Below are 18,461 nucleotides of genomic sequence, written 5' to 3' on the forward strand. Positions count from 1 at the left end.
CTGTGTTTTTAAACAAACTTAATCGACACATGTAAAATTACAACACAATCCCGTATACAGGTAAACATAACCACTTTGTACATGTACCTGGACCGTAGTTTTCTCCCCGCCTGGGGCACTTAATTTGTATAATCTTGATTATTGTGATGAGAATTTACAGATATATACACAGTGTACATTATCGCATACAAGCCTTCCGTATTTTTGTCATTCCGTAATTTTGATCTACAAATAATACCAAATCGCACAGTTGTGCGGAGAGAAGCGCACAACGGGGCGAATGATTGCTAAATCGCACAGTTGTGCTCACCATGTGTGGACGATTTGCGGACGGTTTGTGAACGATGCATGCACGGTGGGCGCACGCTAATTTTGGTGCGTTGTGCGGTCCCACAATTGTAGTATTATCTGTACAATGATACAAAATTCCATTAGAATACAATGGTTAGGAGAGTGCCTACATATTTGTTTCCGTTTTTGTGAATACATGTAAACATACTAAAGGGTGAAATATATGCATGCATACATATTATTTGTATGTGCTTTTACGATATTGCGCTTAGATCGTCTCTATTGTACAGACGAATACATCCATGCGTGAGAAATCCAACATATATCAAATGAAGAATTCCAGCCAAAACGAGTTCCGATCGAGCTTTATGTGTAACAACATACTTTACATAACACAGGTATGATACAAGGCTCAGTATCACATGCACGATGTATGCAGTAGTATAGTAAGATAAAGCAGGTATAAAAAAGGGATTTTTGATGGTTTTCTCATTGAATGAAAAAATGTGTTTCACGAGTATGGCAAAGTGCTGATAATTTAACGAGAGTGAAGCACGATTGGAATATATATGTTGTTAAATGAGAAAATATTTAAAATTTCAATCTATTGCATTTTCAGACAACCCACAACGACCCAAAAGTCACTATAACAGTTGTGAAATAATATTGTTATATATGGAACCATATTCGAGTGAGGTCACACATTACAGCAAGGATTCGGAACATTTTGAATGGGCTACTAAAGTGGGATCCCCCTGCGAATTGGGAATAAGCTTTTGTTTCCTCTGCTTAATGACATTTTAGCGACCAATACAAATCTGCTGCATCCAGTGCAACATTTGAGATATATATATTTTTTCTCTCTACTTCCTAACAACCGTTTTGTTTTTCTAACGCCTTGCTTGGAAATAATTCACTTGCGACCAAGTGAGGACGACAATAGATTTTGTTCCCATAGTCCCTAAAACGGTAATTGTTTCCCCTGCTAAACGATCAGCATTGAGGGTAATCGAAACGACTGGTTAACCTTGTCGGTATAATGTGACCGGAAGGAATACGGTGCTAGGTGCATTCGGCATGGTGTTTCAGTGAGGAAGCACTAAAGTCGGCATCTGATCGGCGTTATCTTAAGGAGACATCTACACTAACAGACCGCCTCCGACACACATAATAGAACGTTAAACTTTCTATAGCAAAACCAAACCTTATTTCCAAACATCATACATGAAAACTAAATACACCAATAATTGCAAATTGTAGGTCAAACTATGTAACATGTGCATCAAACCTACCCCTTCCAGGTCGAGACATAAATACAATCTGCTTCACCCATTGCAATATTTGGGATCTTTCAATCACTCTAGTTGTAACTACTTTTTTTCCTAGCGCCTACCTAAGCAATACCTTCCTTTTGCTTTAATGTTGAATATCGTCCAGGTGAGGAAGGCAATGGGCTCTGTCCCCAGGCCCGGATAACCAAAGTTCTTCATAATGGTAGTAGGTATTACCTGCTGAGCGTTCACCATTTAGGGTTATTGCAACAACTGGTTCACCAGTTGTAAGCATAATGTGGCCGGACGGAATGCTGTGCTGGGTCCCTTCGGCGTGGTATTTCAGTGATATAGTACTATAAAGCATCACAATTACAAGGAGGCAATAACCCCAACATACCCTTCTTTAGCACACACACACGAGCGCAACCCTAAACAACACACATGGAGGCAAGCCCTTAAATGACATTAGCTGTTAATAGGGCGTTAAATAAAATAAACCAAACCATACCAAACATCACACTTGTGGAGGAACTCGCTTCCGACTATTTCGTGTTAAACAATAATTTCACCACAACAAAGCTTAGATACGCTATCATAGTCAGTGTGTACCTACCGGTATGGTGCGCTCCTTGTTTTTGACGTCGTTGATGAGCTTTAGCTGGGTATTGGCCTCGTAAACATACATGTCTTCAATAATCTGACGTGTGAACTCGTCCTGGGGATCGACCAGGCGGAATCCTGTCAGGTTGACGTAGTTATGCTTATAATTTTCCAGCTCTATCGAGTCTATGTCCTGGAAAACGAATCGAGTTTTTATTTCAATTGTATATAGAAATATTGAGGAAAAAACAAAAACAATAAAAACACTTGCTATATGAAGAGACATTTTACGCATGGTTCCAACACTGCAGCGATCCCTTTACTCATATGGTTCGAGCGGTAGTAAAATGTCAAGGGTTCGGACACTAAACAATCGTTTCAAATGCATTGTTACAGTCTTGGAGTGTTACGGGATTCTTGATTCTTAACACGTGTGAGAAAGATTAGCAAGGTGATGGCTTGTTTAATCGGAGAATAGCCCAATATACAGACTATTTGACATTATCAAATGTAGATACATGTACTATACCTCTGTCTTACCAACTAGTTTGACAGGACAGGACTTATAATGTGTACGTTTAGAAAGTATATCAAACCTATTTCCCTTTACATTTTAGAGGTGATTGGTATGGCTTTTTCATTCATCCTCAAAACCATTTTGCCCTTTCAGTTCCAAGCTATTGTCAATGTTACAGCTAACCATGAATTATATTGTACAGTCACAAATGCAGCCAGCGCAAATGTGTCATTAAAGCGTTTAACACAATCTCAAGGTTGAATCGGTGATAATTGTGTTTTGGTTCCAAGATATAATTATCCAGCTAATTTTGATGATAGGCTTCATTGATGGTAACGCGATTTTAGTTCACATGGACGAACATTAGGGAATTTTATAAGCGATCTTCCAGCAAGTGTAAATCACGAAGAATGACACCTGTGATTATAGCGTCACCCATCCATAATACAGGTGGGCCAATGACACCTTACGGCACTTAATTTAATCTCTTAGTATTCGTTAGCAATGTTTCTTTATTGCCATGTGTCGTTGTTACCAAACTCAGTTTTCATATGAGAATACAAATGCATTCGTTTTGTTAAATAACAGTTTTGATTCTAGTTCAGACTAATGTACTGCAAACTGAGACGATTGAAAAATAAGTATGATTTGTGTGCATTGTTTGCCAATTATCGCCCTTTGAAGTAATCTCCAAAAAGTTATCATGCTGGCAACAAGCAGCATAACAATACAGTACACGGTGTAACGTGCCACCATTTCAAGTTGTCTATTGATGTCCGTGTAGTTATTTCATTTATTAATACAGAACCACGAACCATATGGTATTCTGATATAATAATCTTAAAACACTTCAACTACATATGTTTATCATAGAGGAAATTGCCCAGTAGGTATATATTATTTTTGAAACCAAACTCTCACAATTTATATTTTCATCTTGACGATGGTTAATCGAAACAGCATTAACGACGAAGTGGATACGATAAAACTCGTACCGCCAGCCATAACAATAACCCACAGCCCTTCAAGACATTACCGATAGGTCATAAACATGTCCTATATTGACCGTTCTCTTGTGCAATTAGTTACTTAAACTCACAATACTACGGATACATCCGGTACGACCACATATGATACGCATAAACATTTCCGAAGACATAAAGAATATATTTAAGTCCGAATCTATTCCACAGCCACTTACCAGTGTTGTAAAAATGTAGTGATGATATGGGTCTATCATGCCTTCCTGAAGTGCCTGAAACAAAATGGTTTATAAACATTTGAGTATTCTACTGCAAAATGTGTTTATCTTAAGAATTTAAATATTACCTAGTCCGTTTGTTTACAACACAAATGAAGAACAGAATGCCCGTATGGCAATTCAGCGGTTAACAATTGTGTCTTTCATATCAGAATTCCATAACACTGTGTACTTGATGGGCAGTTGTAACACGGCATCAGGAAGGAATCATCCTTAAAATCGATTTTGCTTACGACGTTGTGATCACGGTAGGCCAGGCCAGTCACAGATCGACAGACCAGACTTTCTATCTTAACTTAAAATATCCCTTTTTTTTTTTTCAAAATTGAAATGTATTGGTATAGGTTCTGCAATTAAATAATTATTATTAATTGTTTTTTACCAGAATGTTATGATTTTTTAATAAAATATCGATAATATTCAACACTAATATGAAACATTACTCCAAGGCGATTAACATAATCGATTCTACACTTATTAATAGAAAACATAGAAAATTTACATTTCAAAAAACAAAATATCCAGACACACACAAATGCAGGGAAACTATTTTAAAACAATATCTGAAACAAATAAAATGTTAATGAGCTTTGGTATATACATTTATTTATTTAATTATTTATTTTTGTACTCAGAATTGGCTCTTCATTTTGGTTGTCTAATCATTATAATAAGACATTGCAATTCATTAGCATTCTTTTTTTTGTTAGTATGTAAGTAGTTAGTATGCATAAGGTTGATAAATTTATTGTATTTTTTTTTCCTGCTCTATATCGTATATATGGTGCTTGGCACCAAGCCATTTCATTTTTGTACTTCTTTTCTTCTCCTTTTTTTTTATGTTTTTCCTCTTTTTTTTTATTATATTTGATTTAATTTACAACAATTATCAAGAATCAACTCGTATACATCATCTTTAATTCGATGTTATACCAATAACATCACATCCTTACTCTCTATCTGGACATTTTCTTGCATCCCCTTTTACACTCACTTTGTTAAAAATGCTGGTAGTGATGTTACTATTGTTATATTTTTTATAAGTTGCATAAATAATAAAGAAATACATAGGTTTATTAGAAAAATAGTGTTTTGATCGAGATACGATAGGAAGTTTTGAATTTCCCGTTCGAGCGTACAGGGCACCGCCAGTGTATTTGAAACAAAACTAGACCTAGACATAAATATAGACGGTCAGGTTCAATAATTACCTTCTCCACTTATAAGACAGCGATTCACAAAAGGACTGATATGGTTTCGACCCCGGATTTGCACGTTAAAAATGTTTCCTGATGGTTTTTTTCTCGGCTTTTTTGTCGAGTTAAGGTTTTATTCTGACGTTTGCTGTTTTTACTCAATCTGTTTGTGTAAACTGTATAACATTTGTACTACTAGTATATCCTCGTGTCTTTGAGATGTGTTCACGTTGTGTGATATTGTTTATATTATCTTATTCTGTCATTGTGTGTTAACATTGCGAAAGATTTTCTATCCATGTTTGTGGTATTGCGATTTTTTTACTACGGCATTGTGATGCATTGATTTAATTCTCATGTGTTGTCTTTTTACGTAATTCCTACATGATGTCATTGTGTTGTGATATTTACTCTATTATTGTGAATTTATACTATCCCTATGTGTTGTCGTTGTGATATTTACTCTATAATTGTTTATTTATACTTTATCCCTATGTGATGTCGTTGTGTTGTGATATTTACTTTATAATTGTGTATTTATATTTCATCCCTATGTGTTGTCGTTGTGATATTTACTCTATTATTCTGTATTTATATTTCATCCCTATGTGTTGTCGTTGTGATATTTACTCTATTATTGGGTATTTATACTTTATTCCTATGTGATGTCGTTGTGATATTTACTCTATTATTGTGTATTTATACTTTATCCCTATGTGCTGTCGTTGTGATATTTACTCTATTATTGTGTATTTATACTTTATTCCTATGTGATGTCGTTGTGATATTTACTCTATCATTGTATATTTTTACTTTATCCCTATGTGTTGTCGTTGTGATATTTACTCTATTATTGTGTATTTATACTTTATCCCTATGTGATGTCGTTGTGATATTTACTCTTTTACTGTGTATTTATACTTTATCCCTATGAGATGTCGTTGTAATTACATTTTGATTTGTTTACTTTATCCCTATTTGTTGTTGTGATATTTTCTTTTGCTAATTCATAACATAAACAATACTCATATCTTTTCAATCGGTATTTTTTTCAATTGTTTAATTATATAATTCTTTTTATATCCCTATTGCTAAGTATTTATATAAAATGTAACTGCAACATTTCGTATTAATAAAACATTCTTGTGTACTTGATCTGAGTGTTAGAAATACAGTTTTATCGGACAATATTAGATGCTTTTCACATTATCCTGTTCCATCTATTACATAACTCCATCTGTTTCTGGCTTTAGACTTAACCACCTCTTAACTGCTACGATAACAGTATAAACTTGTACAAAGATGATATGCTCAGTGGTGGGTTGATGGGCCTTATTGCATATACATCCACACCTTGTCCGTTAAAGCACTAAACCGTTAGGGAAAACGAAAACATAGATACTAATATGAACGGGCAATTTAACCACAAGAGAATAGCATCTTCGTTGAAAGTATCAAAAGAGGGAATGGCTTATGGTTAGGTTTCTTTTTCAAATAAGAAAATGGTCAGATAAATGTGTTGACATTAGTATTTGATGATAAGTAATTTCTCCAGAAATGTCCTGTACCAAGACACTCTACTTCATAGATCCAAATCGTGATTTTGTTTCGAAACAGAGTATCTCACAAATGTTTGTTTACGAGCTTTGCTACATGTGCTGTATGTGAAGTAATATAGTGATGTATAACCTCATATCACACCATCACTGCTCACGTTACAAGAAACAGATTGTCTCAAAACCATCATGAACCCTCCCCCGTTTTTGGTTTAAGCGGGCTTCATGTACCACTTCCAGGATAAAGTTCACATGACATTCATATTTCTCAAGGACATATCTTATGATGTGGCTGGTGTTAAGTAAGATAATCATTACATATTCTCATAGAATGATATTGAGTTGAAGCGCGTCGTGAACGTTTATTGAACCTATCCTCAAAGTTGGTAAGTTGTTGCTTTATATATTCAATATATTCACACACACTTTCCTAATATAGGATGTTTATGATGGGCTTCGTTAACGTTGATTGAACCTATCCTCAATGTTCGTATGGTGTTGCTCTATATATTCGATATATTTACATACACTTTCTTGTTATGGGATGTTTCTGATGGGCTTCACAATGGTAAGATAACTATGATACACCCGCATTCTTCGTCCGTCAAACAGTTCTGAAACTGAATGCCTAAATGCTGTTAGAAATCCCAAAAACTGTAAACAGTGAAGTACGGCGAAGACGCTCATAAAGCTAGGCTAAGTCACACACATGGTTAAAATATCGACATTCCAACATGTGTCAGTAGGATCGCTGATATATGACTTCTTGCTCTCAACTTGTTTCAAAATCGACGTTCAACCAACACATCATCTGTCATGGAGGAACACAGCGTCCATCAAAACGTAAGACAGTGTGACAGGAAGTAGTTCTAGCCTGATCTCTCTCAGTTGCCTAATTTCCATCAGATGCTTAAGATAAGGAATGTTTGGCCAGCTCCTGGAACGCCTAGTTCGCAATGCAATTAAGCAGAGTGACACGTAGAAAAATATTGGCAGACGACGTAACATATTTTCATAAGACATTAAGTACTAATTTATGCCTGAAATGAGAAGACTGCGGCGTTAACGATATTTGTATATGTTTCTTTCCTTTCATCTTTCCCATGTTGCTCCGAATATTCATTGTTCAAATACGCGCATTAAAATTGTACTGGTAGTAAATTGTATACGTAATGTTTCAGCTCTGTGTTCAATTATGTCGGACAGTAGGCAATGCTCCTGGTATATGAGTACAACGTATGCTATTTTGGCGTCGTTTATATGACATTAGTATCAGTTATATAATGTTTATAAGCTGCTGTGTATGTTTGTTTCTGAAGGCTATACCACATATACAGATAAACCAAATGTGGTATGGACAGTGACATGTTATATGTAAGCGTGTTTGTATGATATAGGTAGTTTTAACATCAATTGTCTTGTATGATTAATGCATAGAGCGGTATATGTCAATGACTGTGCTTATGTATTCAAATGAAACCTCACATGAAATTTTGATAAGTTTATGTAAATTAACATTAATAACATTACGTAGTTAATTATCAAAATCCTCTTATTCAAGTTGAATACTCTGGAATACTTAATTCGTTATATGTGACAGATTTTATAATGTACCCTCTATGAAATGTGTATTTGATACAGTTCCTATGCAATCAAATGATTATTTACATCCAATTAATCTCTTTAATAAGATATGATATATCTTATAAACAATTCGTTTGCTATTGATATAGTTTGACATCTTTACATATTTTAACCATTTATTTCTGGTTTTTATGTATTCAGTTTTTTGTGAATGTCTAGTTTAAACATTGTTGTTTGGCCCTAAATGACTCAAATTTTGTATGGGCCGTAAAGCAACACAAAAACTAAACAGAACATTTACGTGTTGAATCAAATTGAAGAAATACAAATAACGTGCGCGATACTTTAAACGTTCTGAATATATAATTGCGACATCGCTGAATTCATAATGGATTTTTCTTATGTTAACGTGATAAGATTTATATGTATATATTCCGTAACATTAAGGTCAATTATAGATTATCTATATCGACAAATCAGTTTCATGTGTCCGCATGTTTTAAATAAATAATTAATAAAATGAAAAGAAGTAATTAAAATAAGAATAACAAAAGAGAAAATGAGTAAATCACTGTTACATTATCTTCCATTCAGCCGGTTGTCCCTCTACTTTGTAAGATTTCTGTGATTAAAATTAACTTTATCTTTACCAGATGTCCTAATGGTCCAGGCTTTCCACTACCTACATTTACTGGGAATTAAGGTAACTGTTTTAGCCATTGAAATTGAGATTGCTGTAATTTCTACTAGAAAATAAGGCAATTGCACAATCAGATAGCATAAAGGTGTATTATATAGAGGGAAGTAAGGTGACTTGATAGTATACTTGTAATTAAGACAGATTTAATATTGATTGGGGATTAAAGTGTCTGAATAATCTAATGGTGAGTAGGGTTTTAGATTACCTACTCGAGACCAAGGTTGTTCGATTATCTACCGGGGATAACGGTGGCTATGTTGTCTGCTTAAAATGATGGTTGCTGTATTTAATGAGACTTAAGATAACTGTAGTTTCTCTAACAATTAAGGTCATTGTACAATCTACAGGGAATTAAAGTGTCTGTATTATTGTCTGAAATAGGGTGTGTGTATGATATCAACTTGGATTTAAGGTGGTTGGTTTATCTACTGAGAATTAAGGCGGCTAGATCAAGGTGGTAATATTGTCTACTGGAAATGAAAGGGGCTATATTTTATGACAGGAATGATGGTGACTAGCTTATCAAGTTGGATTTCAGGGGACTGTATGATTTACAGGGAACATATTTGTCTGAAATATTTACTGAGGTTTAAAGTGTCTGCATTACATTCTGGAATAGCTGGACATTCTGCCTGTTGGATTATCTACTGGGAATAAAGGTTGCAACTTTTCCACTTGGAATTAAAGTGACATATTTTCCACTAGGACTAAACTTGACAGGGATGAAGATGGCATTATTTTCTACGGGGATTAAAGTAGACCGTATTTTCCATTGGGGAAAAGATGGCAGCTGGGAATATAATAGGGTAAGCTATTTACCGGGAAACGAAAAATAGTTTATCGGGTTTAATTGTATTTAACAAGATATTGATTATAAACAATTCTATTGAATGAATTTTTAATCGCTAAAATGAAGTATATAATACTGTAAAATCATTCATTTCGTGGGGGTTTCCTTTCCTTTTCGTTGAAATCGTTGAAATTCTTTATCAACGAAGACGAGGTAATGTTTACAATTTGGACATGAATTAATTCTCCGTTTGCGTGGGTACTCGTTATCCATGAATTCATGTTTCGACGAATTGGTGTTTTGATACGACGAAAATTGGACCCCATAAAAATACCTGATTTCACAGTATTTCAGTGTTATGCCTTTTTGAATACATTAAATGAAAATGAAAAGTGTCCACTACCACACCTTGAATCTGCTATCGTTATGTGAAATGTAGAAATGAACGTAATACTATTTTTTTTATTTTTTTGAACAAAGATCTTCCTTACTATTTTTAGAAGAAGGCCTGTCCCCGTTGCATTCATGTCGACAATCATATTGGTCCAGTTTTTCTTCTTTGCTTCTTTTAAAACTTGTCGCATGTTCGTTCGGTCTGCCTGTCGTATATAAACGTTTTTGGTGGGTTCTTGAGATACACTTCTTAGAATGTTTTGCATTTTCACTAAACCTGTAACAGATAAATAACAGCATCTGTTATTGATATGATAAAAAATATTAACGAAATAAACACTGAGGCAACAGGCTCCTCCTTATACATGATTAGTCATTGACGTGGTGATTACTTTTACGAAATTTGAGTGAGTTTCGCTAATGATATCCGATGGATAATTTTGTCGATTTTCAGGTATTTTACGTATGCGGTGTTTTTGTGCAATCCTATGTCAGAATATACTCGTTCAGCCTCTTACGACGCTACTCATTGGATATCAAAAAGGATTGATTTGTTAATTATAGTAGTTCAGTAACAAGCATTCATAAAGAATGTTGTGTTTGCTTATGTAAAAAATATAGAAAATCATATGTCAACGAACCCGCGACACTGGGTAAGGTTGATACGTGACTAAAACTTTAAGTTTCCTCTATTATGGCAGTGACATCAGTCATGGGAATAACATTGCCTAACATCTTTACAATGTCTCTTCTTATCAATAAAATTAATGCATACTCTACCCAAACCTGGTAAATTTCTTCCTAATGCACTAAAATTGGATATATGTCCAATCCTGTTCATTGCGCGTACGCTAGTGTACATCAAATTCACACACTATTCATAAAGGACATACATGTCTAAACATGGGTCTTTGATAAGACATAGTCTGATGTTAACCTCATGTTACTGTAATGATTTCGGTCTCTGTTTCCACGGTATGTAATGGCACCTAAGTAGTTCATCAAATTTATTAGGTCTGTTGATATATCATACAGATGAGAATATACTCGTAATTTCACATATTTATTTTGACAATTAAATTGTTTGGCACGTGTAGGAAGTGTCTACAAATTATGATATGACAATGCATTAATTGTCTGTGAGGAAGTTGTAGCATATTTGAAATGGTTTCAGCGTTATTTTTCCTATATCGCTTGGAATTCATACTCCCATGTGACTTACATTTAAAGTCTTGTGACTCAATGCATTTAACTATCTCGATCATAAATCACAAGATATTATCTTGCCTTGCCTATCCATTTTTCTTATACTAAAAATAAGTTATTATTTATTAGTTTCACAGATCACGATAACATCTCGTTAAATGCGTTTCGTATATCAAACACATAATGTACATTTGCGAAAACATATATGTGTTCAATAAAGATATTTACAGTGATATATTACCACTTATTTTTTACATACATCTTTGTTGTATTCGCAAGATGAAGCAGAATGTATAATCGATGTTCATTGTCATTTCAAACAACATCGAACTGTTTAGTTAAGTCTATATTTAAAACTAGTGATTGTTGTTACATGGATGTTTGGTTGATGCAGGAAAATAGCAAATGTCACATTTTTTCTCTTAAGTAATATTCTTTATATATTAATCACAAGGTAAATTACTTAACACATTTCCCTACACATCTATGTTATGCTAATTCGAACAGCAATCATTGTAGCAATCCATACACTACATGAGCACTAAAAAGGGAAATACTCGTGGAAGCTGTGTATATAATATGTTTTATTTTATGGTTGATGTCTCGTCTTAATATTGAACCTGTATTGAGCAGTAACGTTTTCATTGCCTTTTGCAAAATCGAAAGTCAGAATGAAATTAATGGCATAATGGTTATATAATTGTTTTAGGAGCATATTCAATACTGAATTTAATTTCAACGAAATGAACCGTGATGTACCCTTGCAGCGCCTACCTTCCTTTTCGCCGTAAATGATGAGCAATTCCTTCATTCTGTAATATTCAATTACGGCCTGATATGCCTGGGCTAATTGCTGCGCGTTAGGGTGTAGATTAATGGAGTAGCCCTGTGGTGGTTCCATGTTCCCGTCCTCCCGGAACTCGATGTGTGGAATGTGGAGAGCAGAGCAGAGAGAGTTGGTGAAGGAGGCAATGTTGTTAGATCGAGGGCCAAACAGGGCGGCTGTGCTGAGGTGTACTTGGCTACAAACTGTTAGAACATGTAACCGTAGATAATTAGGCGATTGTGTTATTTTCTTTCAGCACAGTTCCAAAATAATATATTCTTAATTAAAACGAGTTATTGTAATTCATCACGTACAAATCCTTAAGACAGAGAGAAGTATCGGATTATTTCATAAAATGAAAATTCTATAAAAAGAAAATATAAAAGAAGGCAATTCTGAAATGTCTATATCATTATTAAATGTTTTCATGTAACGAATAGAAAGATTATATAACTTAAGTATAATAAAAGTTCTGTTATAATTTGTTTTCCCCTTTTTTAAGACTTTGAGTTGTCACCTCAGTTCTTTAAGCAGAGGTTATTTACAAAACCGATACGAGCACAACGTTACCATGTATCGTGTTCATTGTATTAGGTGTGCCACTATTGTCAATGTTATCACTCATAACGGGCAAAGGAGAGTGAATAAGCATAAACATGTCGGGAAGTCTTTGTAACTGTTGCATCAATCATGTCTGTTCCCCTTAAACTTCCTCCGGAATAATTAGCTGAAAAAGACACTAACGTTTTTAAGGTTTCCTTCAAAATGGTGGTGAATGCATCAATATATTCAGTCAATCAACTTTAGTGTTCTAACGAACCTGTCTCGGAATTGCACAAATGCACTGGAATGGCCAAAAACCCAGCAGGATGTGGAGAATCGTTTGACTACAAACCACAAGGGCCAACATTCTAAGCCAGCTCTTCGTAGACATTAATTGACTTGGATGTTTACATCATAATACAGCCAATACATAAAGCACCCGTAGATCGGAAAGGTCAACCTAGTGGTATATCCCTGTATCGATGAGTGAATAACAAGAACTGACATCCCGCATCCCGACCGAGTGTAGGCGAGAGTCGCTTTCTAATTGTTACTTATGGTTGACCGAGGACACCTTTAGAGTCGTTGTCTCTTTTAGGACTCTATGATATGTTTTTGTTAGACTAGTTGCCGGCCATTGTCTTCGGCGCGGTTGTACTACATACGCTTTTTTACGTTATTGTTTAGAACTGAAATATTTAGGCTACTTTTAAACAAGAGACTATTCTGAGGACCAATATATATATATGCCACTTGTGTGCACACAGTATAGCAGAACGTCTATGAGTGTGGCAAAAATCAATATTATGACACTATCAAAACACTGATTAGGTCCTAAGGAAAAATTGGAATTGCAAAGATTCGCTAACGAGTGGTTGTTCGTACAGAATGATTAATTGTTTATTAACATCGATCAAGATTTTTCTTTTGTTTTCATGCTTGTTTAGTTCTTGAACGTCGGCATAACATACAGACTAATACACTCGTTAGAGGGTGATAGTGCAAAATATTAACTCTCTTCAAAATATAAAAACTCGCCATTTCACCTACCGGTTCATTCGATATACAATCAGGAGATTGCATATATGTAAGCTCAATAATAAATTACTTTATTATATATAAGCACTGTAGATAAAAAAATACAATATACACAAAATATCCTCAAGTTGTCTGTGTCAATAAGATGATTTGAATTTGTAACTCCAATATGCTGTTTTACTAAAGCTTTTATTTTAAAATAGATTTTTTGTTATACTATGGCATCAACAAACACACAAATCAATCTGAAACAGCTTGTGGAATGCGCGTTCGAGAATTAACGTATATTTGATGTCTTTGAGATTAATTGCACACAAGGAAAACCATATTTTCAAAGAATTTGTCGAATTTATATTTAAATTTACCTTTAACGAATAGTCAAACGTAAAACATAAAATCACAGTGTTGGTTTAAGGACTGTGTAGCTTTATGTAAAGTTAATACCATAACAATTTTTATTACATACAATGTAGTTTCAATGGAGCTGAAAAGTCCGATTTTATAAAGCTCTTTTTAAATCGAACAGAATTAGAATCTAAGAAGATAGCATACGTTCATAGTGTTTTCCTGTTTCTGTTTCCGGGCGATCAATCTAAAGCAGGATGTTTCCCGATACACTGCGGCATTAAATAAGAAAATATAACGCCATGAATACGAATACATATTTCTTAGAAAGTTATTATCTGCCTCTGCATTGATATGAATCGTAACCATAAAAGTCATATTGCACAAAGCGTGTCATTACTATTTCCTCAATTTATCACAATTTTGGAGGCTGTGGAGTTATATATCTCTTATAACTAAGCAGGGAATTCCATAAAGCTGACACACCTGTCTTTAGACATTCGATAACCAATGCAGTGCAATATTGATATGATAATCTACGCTTTGTTTACAAAGTTTTAGTTCATCCTTTGTGACAATACAATTTCTTACTTTCATCAACGTTAGAGCCAAATAGTTGTGTTCATATGGACGTTTGTTCTTTTTACTGCGGAACGAAAATTCTCTGATAAGCTGACAGCCTTTGTTGAGTTGAAAAGACGGCAATGGCAGGTTTCCTCTTCGACTCAATCATGTTCGTGTAGTGTTCATAATTATGTAGTGTATATAGTGCTGTCTGATGACGGCTCTCGTAGCTTTGACTCTCCTACCTAAACATATACGGCTATGTTTATTTGTTGCAAAGTTGTTCCATGACAGCTTTTGTTTACGCCTGTCGTTCAACATAACGTTAAAACACGATATCCATAAATATGAGCTGATGTGAGAATTGGTCAACAGGTATAAGACAGGTGGGACAAACACATTTACATTACATACCATAAACGTTTTGGTCAATGCATTCATCATGATAGCCGTACGTTCCGTAAATAGAATTGTATTGCGATGTTATGTTCTCAACATTATGGACGGATACATGTACCAAGAAAGCTGACGAGCAGATTGCATGTATTTGATAAGAGAGTTATGTCCCTTTTCGTTACGGGAAAGTCCGTATATCACGTACTATTTAGTGCCAGAAATAAAATTAAAAAAAATGATATGTGGCAGTACCATGGGGAGATGAGTGCAGTGTTACGTATTGCAGTCACGGTTGCATTATAACTGTAACTCCGATTTTTTTTCTACACATTCACTAGATAGTAATAGTATATCCCGACTATATTAGACGGGTTTTCGACGGGCATATTACGCACCCTCGTGTTTTTATTATTTTGTCAATCTACGCTGTAATGATATACAATCCGTAAATGTCTAACCATGCAGCAATGAAGACAGATTTGTTCATTCAAGGTTGAAATACACACACTAAAAGTTTACAGAATAAACAACATTGGTGTCGATATATTACTATCGACTTTGTCTAATCATGACACTTTCTGGTGCCAGTATTTTGTTAATATAGTTGTGTTAACCGAATTACGACGTAGGAATGTAAACGTTTTTTACATGTGTCGTCACGAGGAGATATCCTTGAATTGGTTGCTTTAATACGTCGTTGGTTTGTTTGGTTAAACCATATGACACGGTGCAGTTAACTTCAACTTATGATGCCACAATACTAGCGCCATCATTGGTAGGACACACTGTTAACTGCTATTTCTTTCTAAAATCATGGCACAGTCTTTGATAGAGAAATCTTAAGTATGGTAATGTGTTGTCGTTGCACTGTTTTGAGATAAAGCCCCTTAGAAATCGTAATATCTTTTTGCGTTATCATCAAAACGGTACGTGCAGTTTGACGTTAACAGTTCCTACACGCTACAAGTGAGTATTCACGATGCAAAGAACACGTCGTTTCATCAGGGTCCGTCCGGGTTACACGATATATCAACAAGGTACATGCCAAACGACATACCCAAAAAATCTACAGTTGAGTCTTTGATGTAGTTCAGTATACAGATCTTCAGTACGATACCATCTGGCCGAAGCCTCCACCAATGCCTCTTAAAATTGTCAGACTGTCCCTCTAACTATATCAGTGTAGCCACTTCAGACGATGTCGAATTGTCGTTAGAAAGCCCTAGCAATGGCTGACTGCCTTCCCTGTCCTCATCACTGACACTCGTTGAGTGGCAACGGGATATATTCGACATTGCGCATATTAGATTAATATAGAGATGTATCTGTCACTGTTTCTGTTGTATAACAATGAGATAAATCCGACAGCATTCCTGCTGGTATAACATTGCGATATATTCGACGCCATTCCTACTGTTTTAACATAGCGATATACCCAAGCTGTTACTGTTGGTATCGCACAGGGATGGATCAAAACTGTAACTGTTTGTATAGCATAACGATGGGCCAAACACTCGATACAAAACTTTTACGGTTGGTATAGCATAGGGATTATCTGACACCGTTACTGTTGGTATAACTTAGGGATATCAAACACTGTTACTGTTGATATAGCAGAGGGATTATCTGACACTGTTTCTGTTGGTATGACATCGGTATGGATCACACACCATTACTGTTGGAATAGCGTAGGGATGGATCACACACCATTAGTGTTGGTATAACGTAGGGATGGATCACACACAATTACTGTTGGTATAACGTAGGAATGGATCACACCCAATTACTGTTGGTATAACGTAGGGATGGATCATACAACGTTTGTGTGGTATAACCTAGGGATAGATCAATCTCTGTTACTGTTGGTATAACGTAGGGATGGATCATACAACGTTTGTGTGGTATAACCTAGGGATAGATAAATCTCTGTTACCGTTGGTATCACGTAGGGATGGATCATACACTGTTTGTGCGGTATAACCTAGGGATAGATCAATCTCTGTTACCGTTGGTATAACGTAGGGATGGATCATACACTGTTTGTGTTGTATAACGTAGCGATGGATCATACACTGTTTGTGTGGTATAACCTAGTGATAGATCAATCTCTGTTACCGTTGGTATAACGTAGGGATGGATCACAAACCATTACTGTTGGAATAGCGTAGGGATGGATCACACACCATTAGTGTTGGTATAACGTAGGGATGGATCACACACAATTACTGTTGGTATAACGTAGGGGTAAATCATATACTGTTTGTGTGGTATAACGTAGGGATAGATCAATCACTCTGACACCGTTACTGTTGGTATAACTTAGGGATATCAAACACTCTTACTGTTGATATAGCAGAGGGATTATCCGACACTGTTTCTGTTGGTATGACATCGGTCTGGATCACACACCATTACTGTTGGAATAGCGTAGGGCTGGATCATACACTGTTTGTGTGGTATAACGTTGGGATAGATCAATCACTGTTACGGTTGGTATAACGTAGGGATGGATCATACAATGTTTGTGTGGTATAACCTAGGGATAGATCAATCACTGTTACTGTTGGTATAACGTAGGGAGGGATCATACAATGTTTTTGTGGTATAACCTAGGGATAGATCAATCTCTGTTACTGTTGGTATAACGTAGGGATGGATCATACACAATTACTGATGGTATAACGTAGGGATGGATCATACACAATTACTGATGGTATAACGTAGGGATGGATCATACAACGTTTGTGTGGTATAACCTAGGGATAGATCAATCTCTGTTACCGTTGGTATAACGTATGGATGGATCACACACAATTACTGTTGGAATAGCGTAGGGGTGGATCACACACCATTAGTGTTGGTATAACGTAGGGATGGATCACAAACCATTACTGTTGGAATAGCGTAGGGATGGATCATACACTGTTTCTGTTGGTATGACATCGGTATGGATCACACACCATTTCTGTTGGAATAGCGTAGGGATGGATCATACACTGTTTGTGCGGTATAACCTAGGGATAGATCAATCTCTGTTACCGTTGGTATAACGTAGGGATGGATCACACACAATTACTGTTGGTATAACGTAGGAATGGATCACACACAATTACTGTTGGTATAACGTAGGGATGGATCATACACTGTTTGTGTGGTATAACCTAGGGATAGATCAATCTCTGTTACCGTTGGTATAACGTAGGGATGGATCACACACAATTACTGTTGGAATAGCGTAGGGATGGATCACACACCATTAGTGTTGGTATAACGTAGGGATGGATCATACACTGTTTGTGTGGTATAACGTAGGGATAGATCAATCACTGTTACTGTTGGTATAACGTAGGGATGGATCATACACTGTTTGTGTGGTATAAC

At 35.6% G+C, this 18,461-nt stretch overlaps 1 protein-coding gene across 1 annotated transcript in view; it reads right to left on the reverse strand.

Annotated features, from left to right (window-relative positions):
• LOC110456459 (glutamate receptor ionotropic, kainate 2-like) overlaps positions 1-18,461 on the reverse strand; it is a 209,590-nt gene that overhangs the window by 30,482 nt on the left and 160,647 nt on the right. The window contains exons 3-6 of the mRNA XM_021507236.1: positions 12,143-12,397; positions 10,261-10,439; positions 3,884-3,937; positions 2,179-2,358 (exon numbers count right to left, since the gene is read on the reverse strand). Of these exons, the coding sequence (XP_021362911.1) occupies positions 2,179-2,358; positions 3,884-3,937; positions 10,261-10,439; positions 12,143-12,397 (668 nt within the window). The remainder of the gene's footprint in view (positions 1-2,178; positions 2,359-3,883; positions 3,938-10,260; positions 10,440-12,142; positions 12,398-18,461) is intronic.

Source organism: Mizuhopecten yessoensis, unplaced genomic scaffold (genome assembly GCF_002113885.1).
Source record: "Mizuhopecten yessoensis strain PY_sf001 unplaced genomic scaffold, ASM211388v2 scaffold8745, whole genome shotgun sequence".
NCBI classification, from domain to species: Eukaryota; Metazoa; Mollusca; class Bivalvia; order Pectinida; family Pectinidae; genus Mizuhopecten; species Mizuhopecten yessoensis.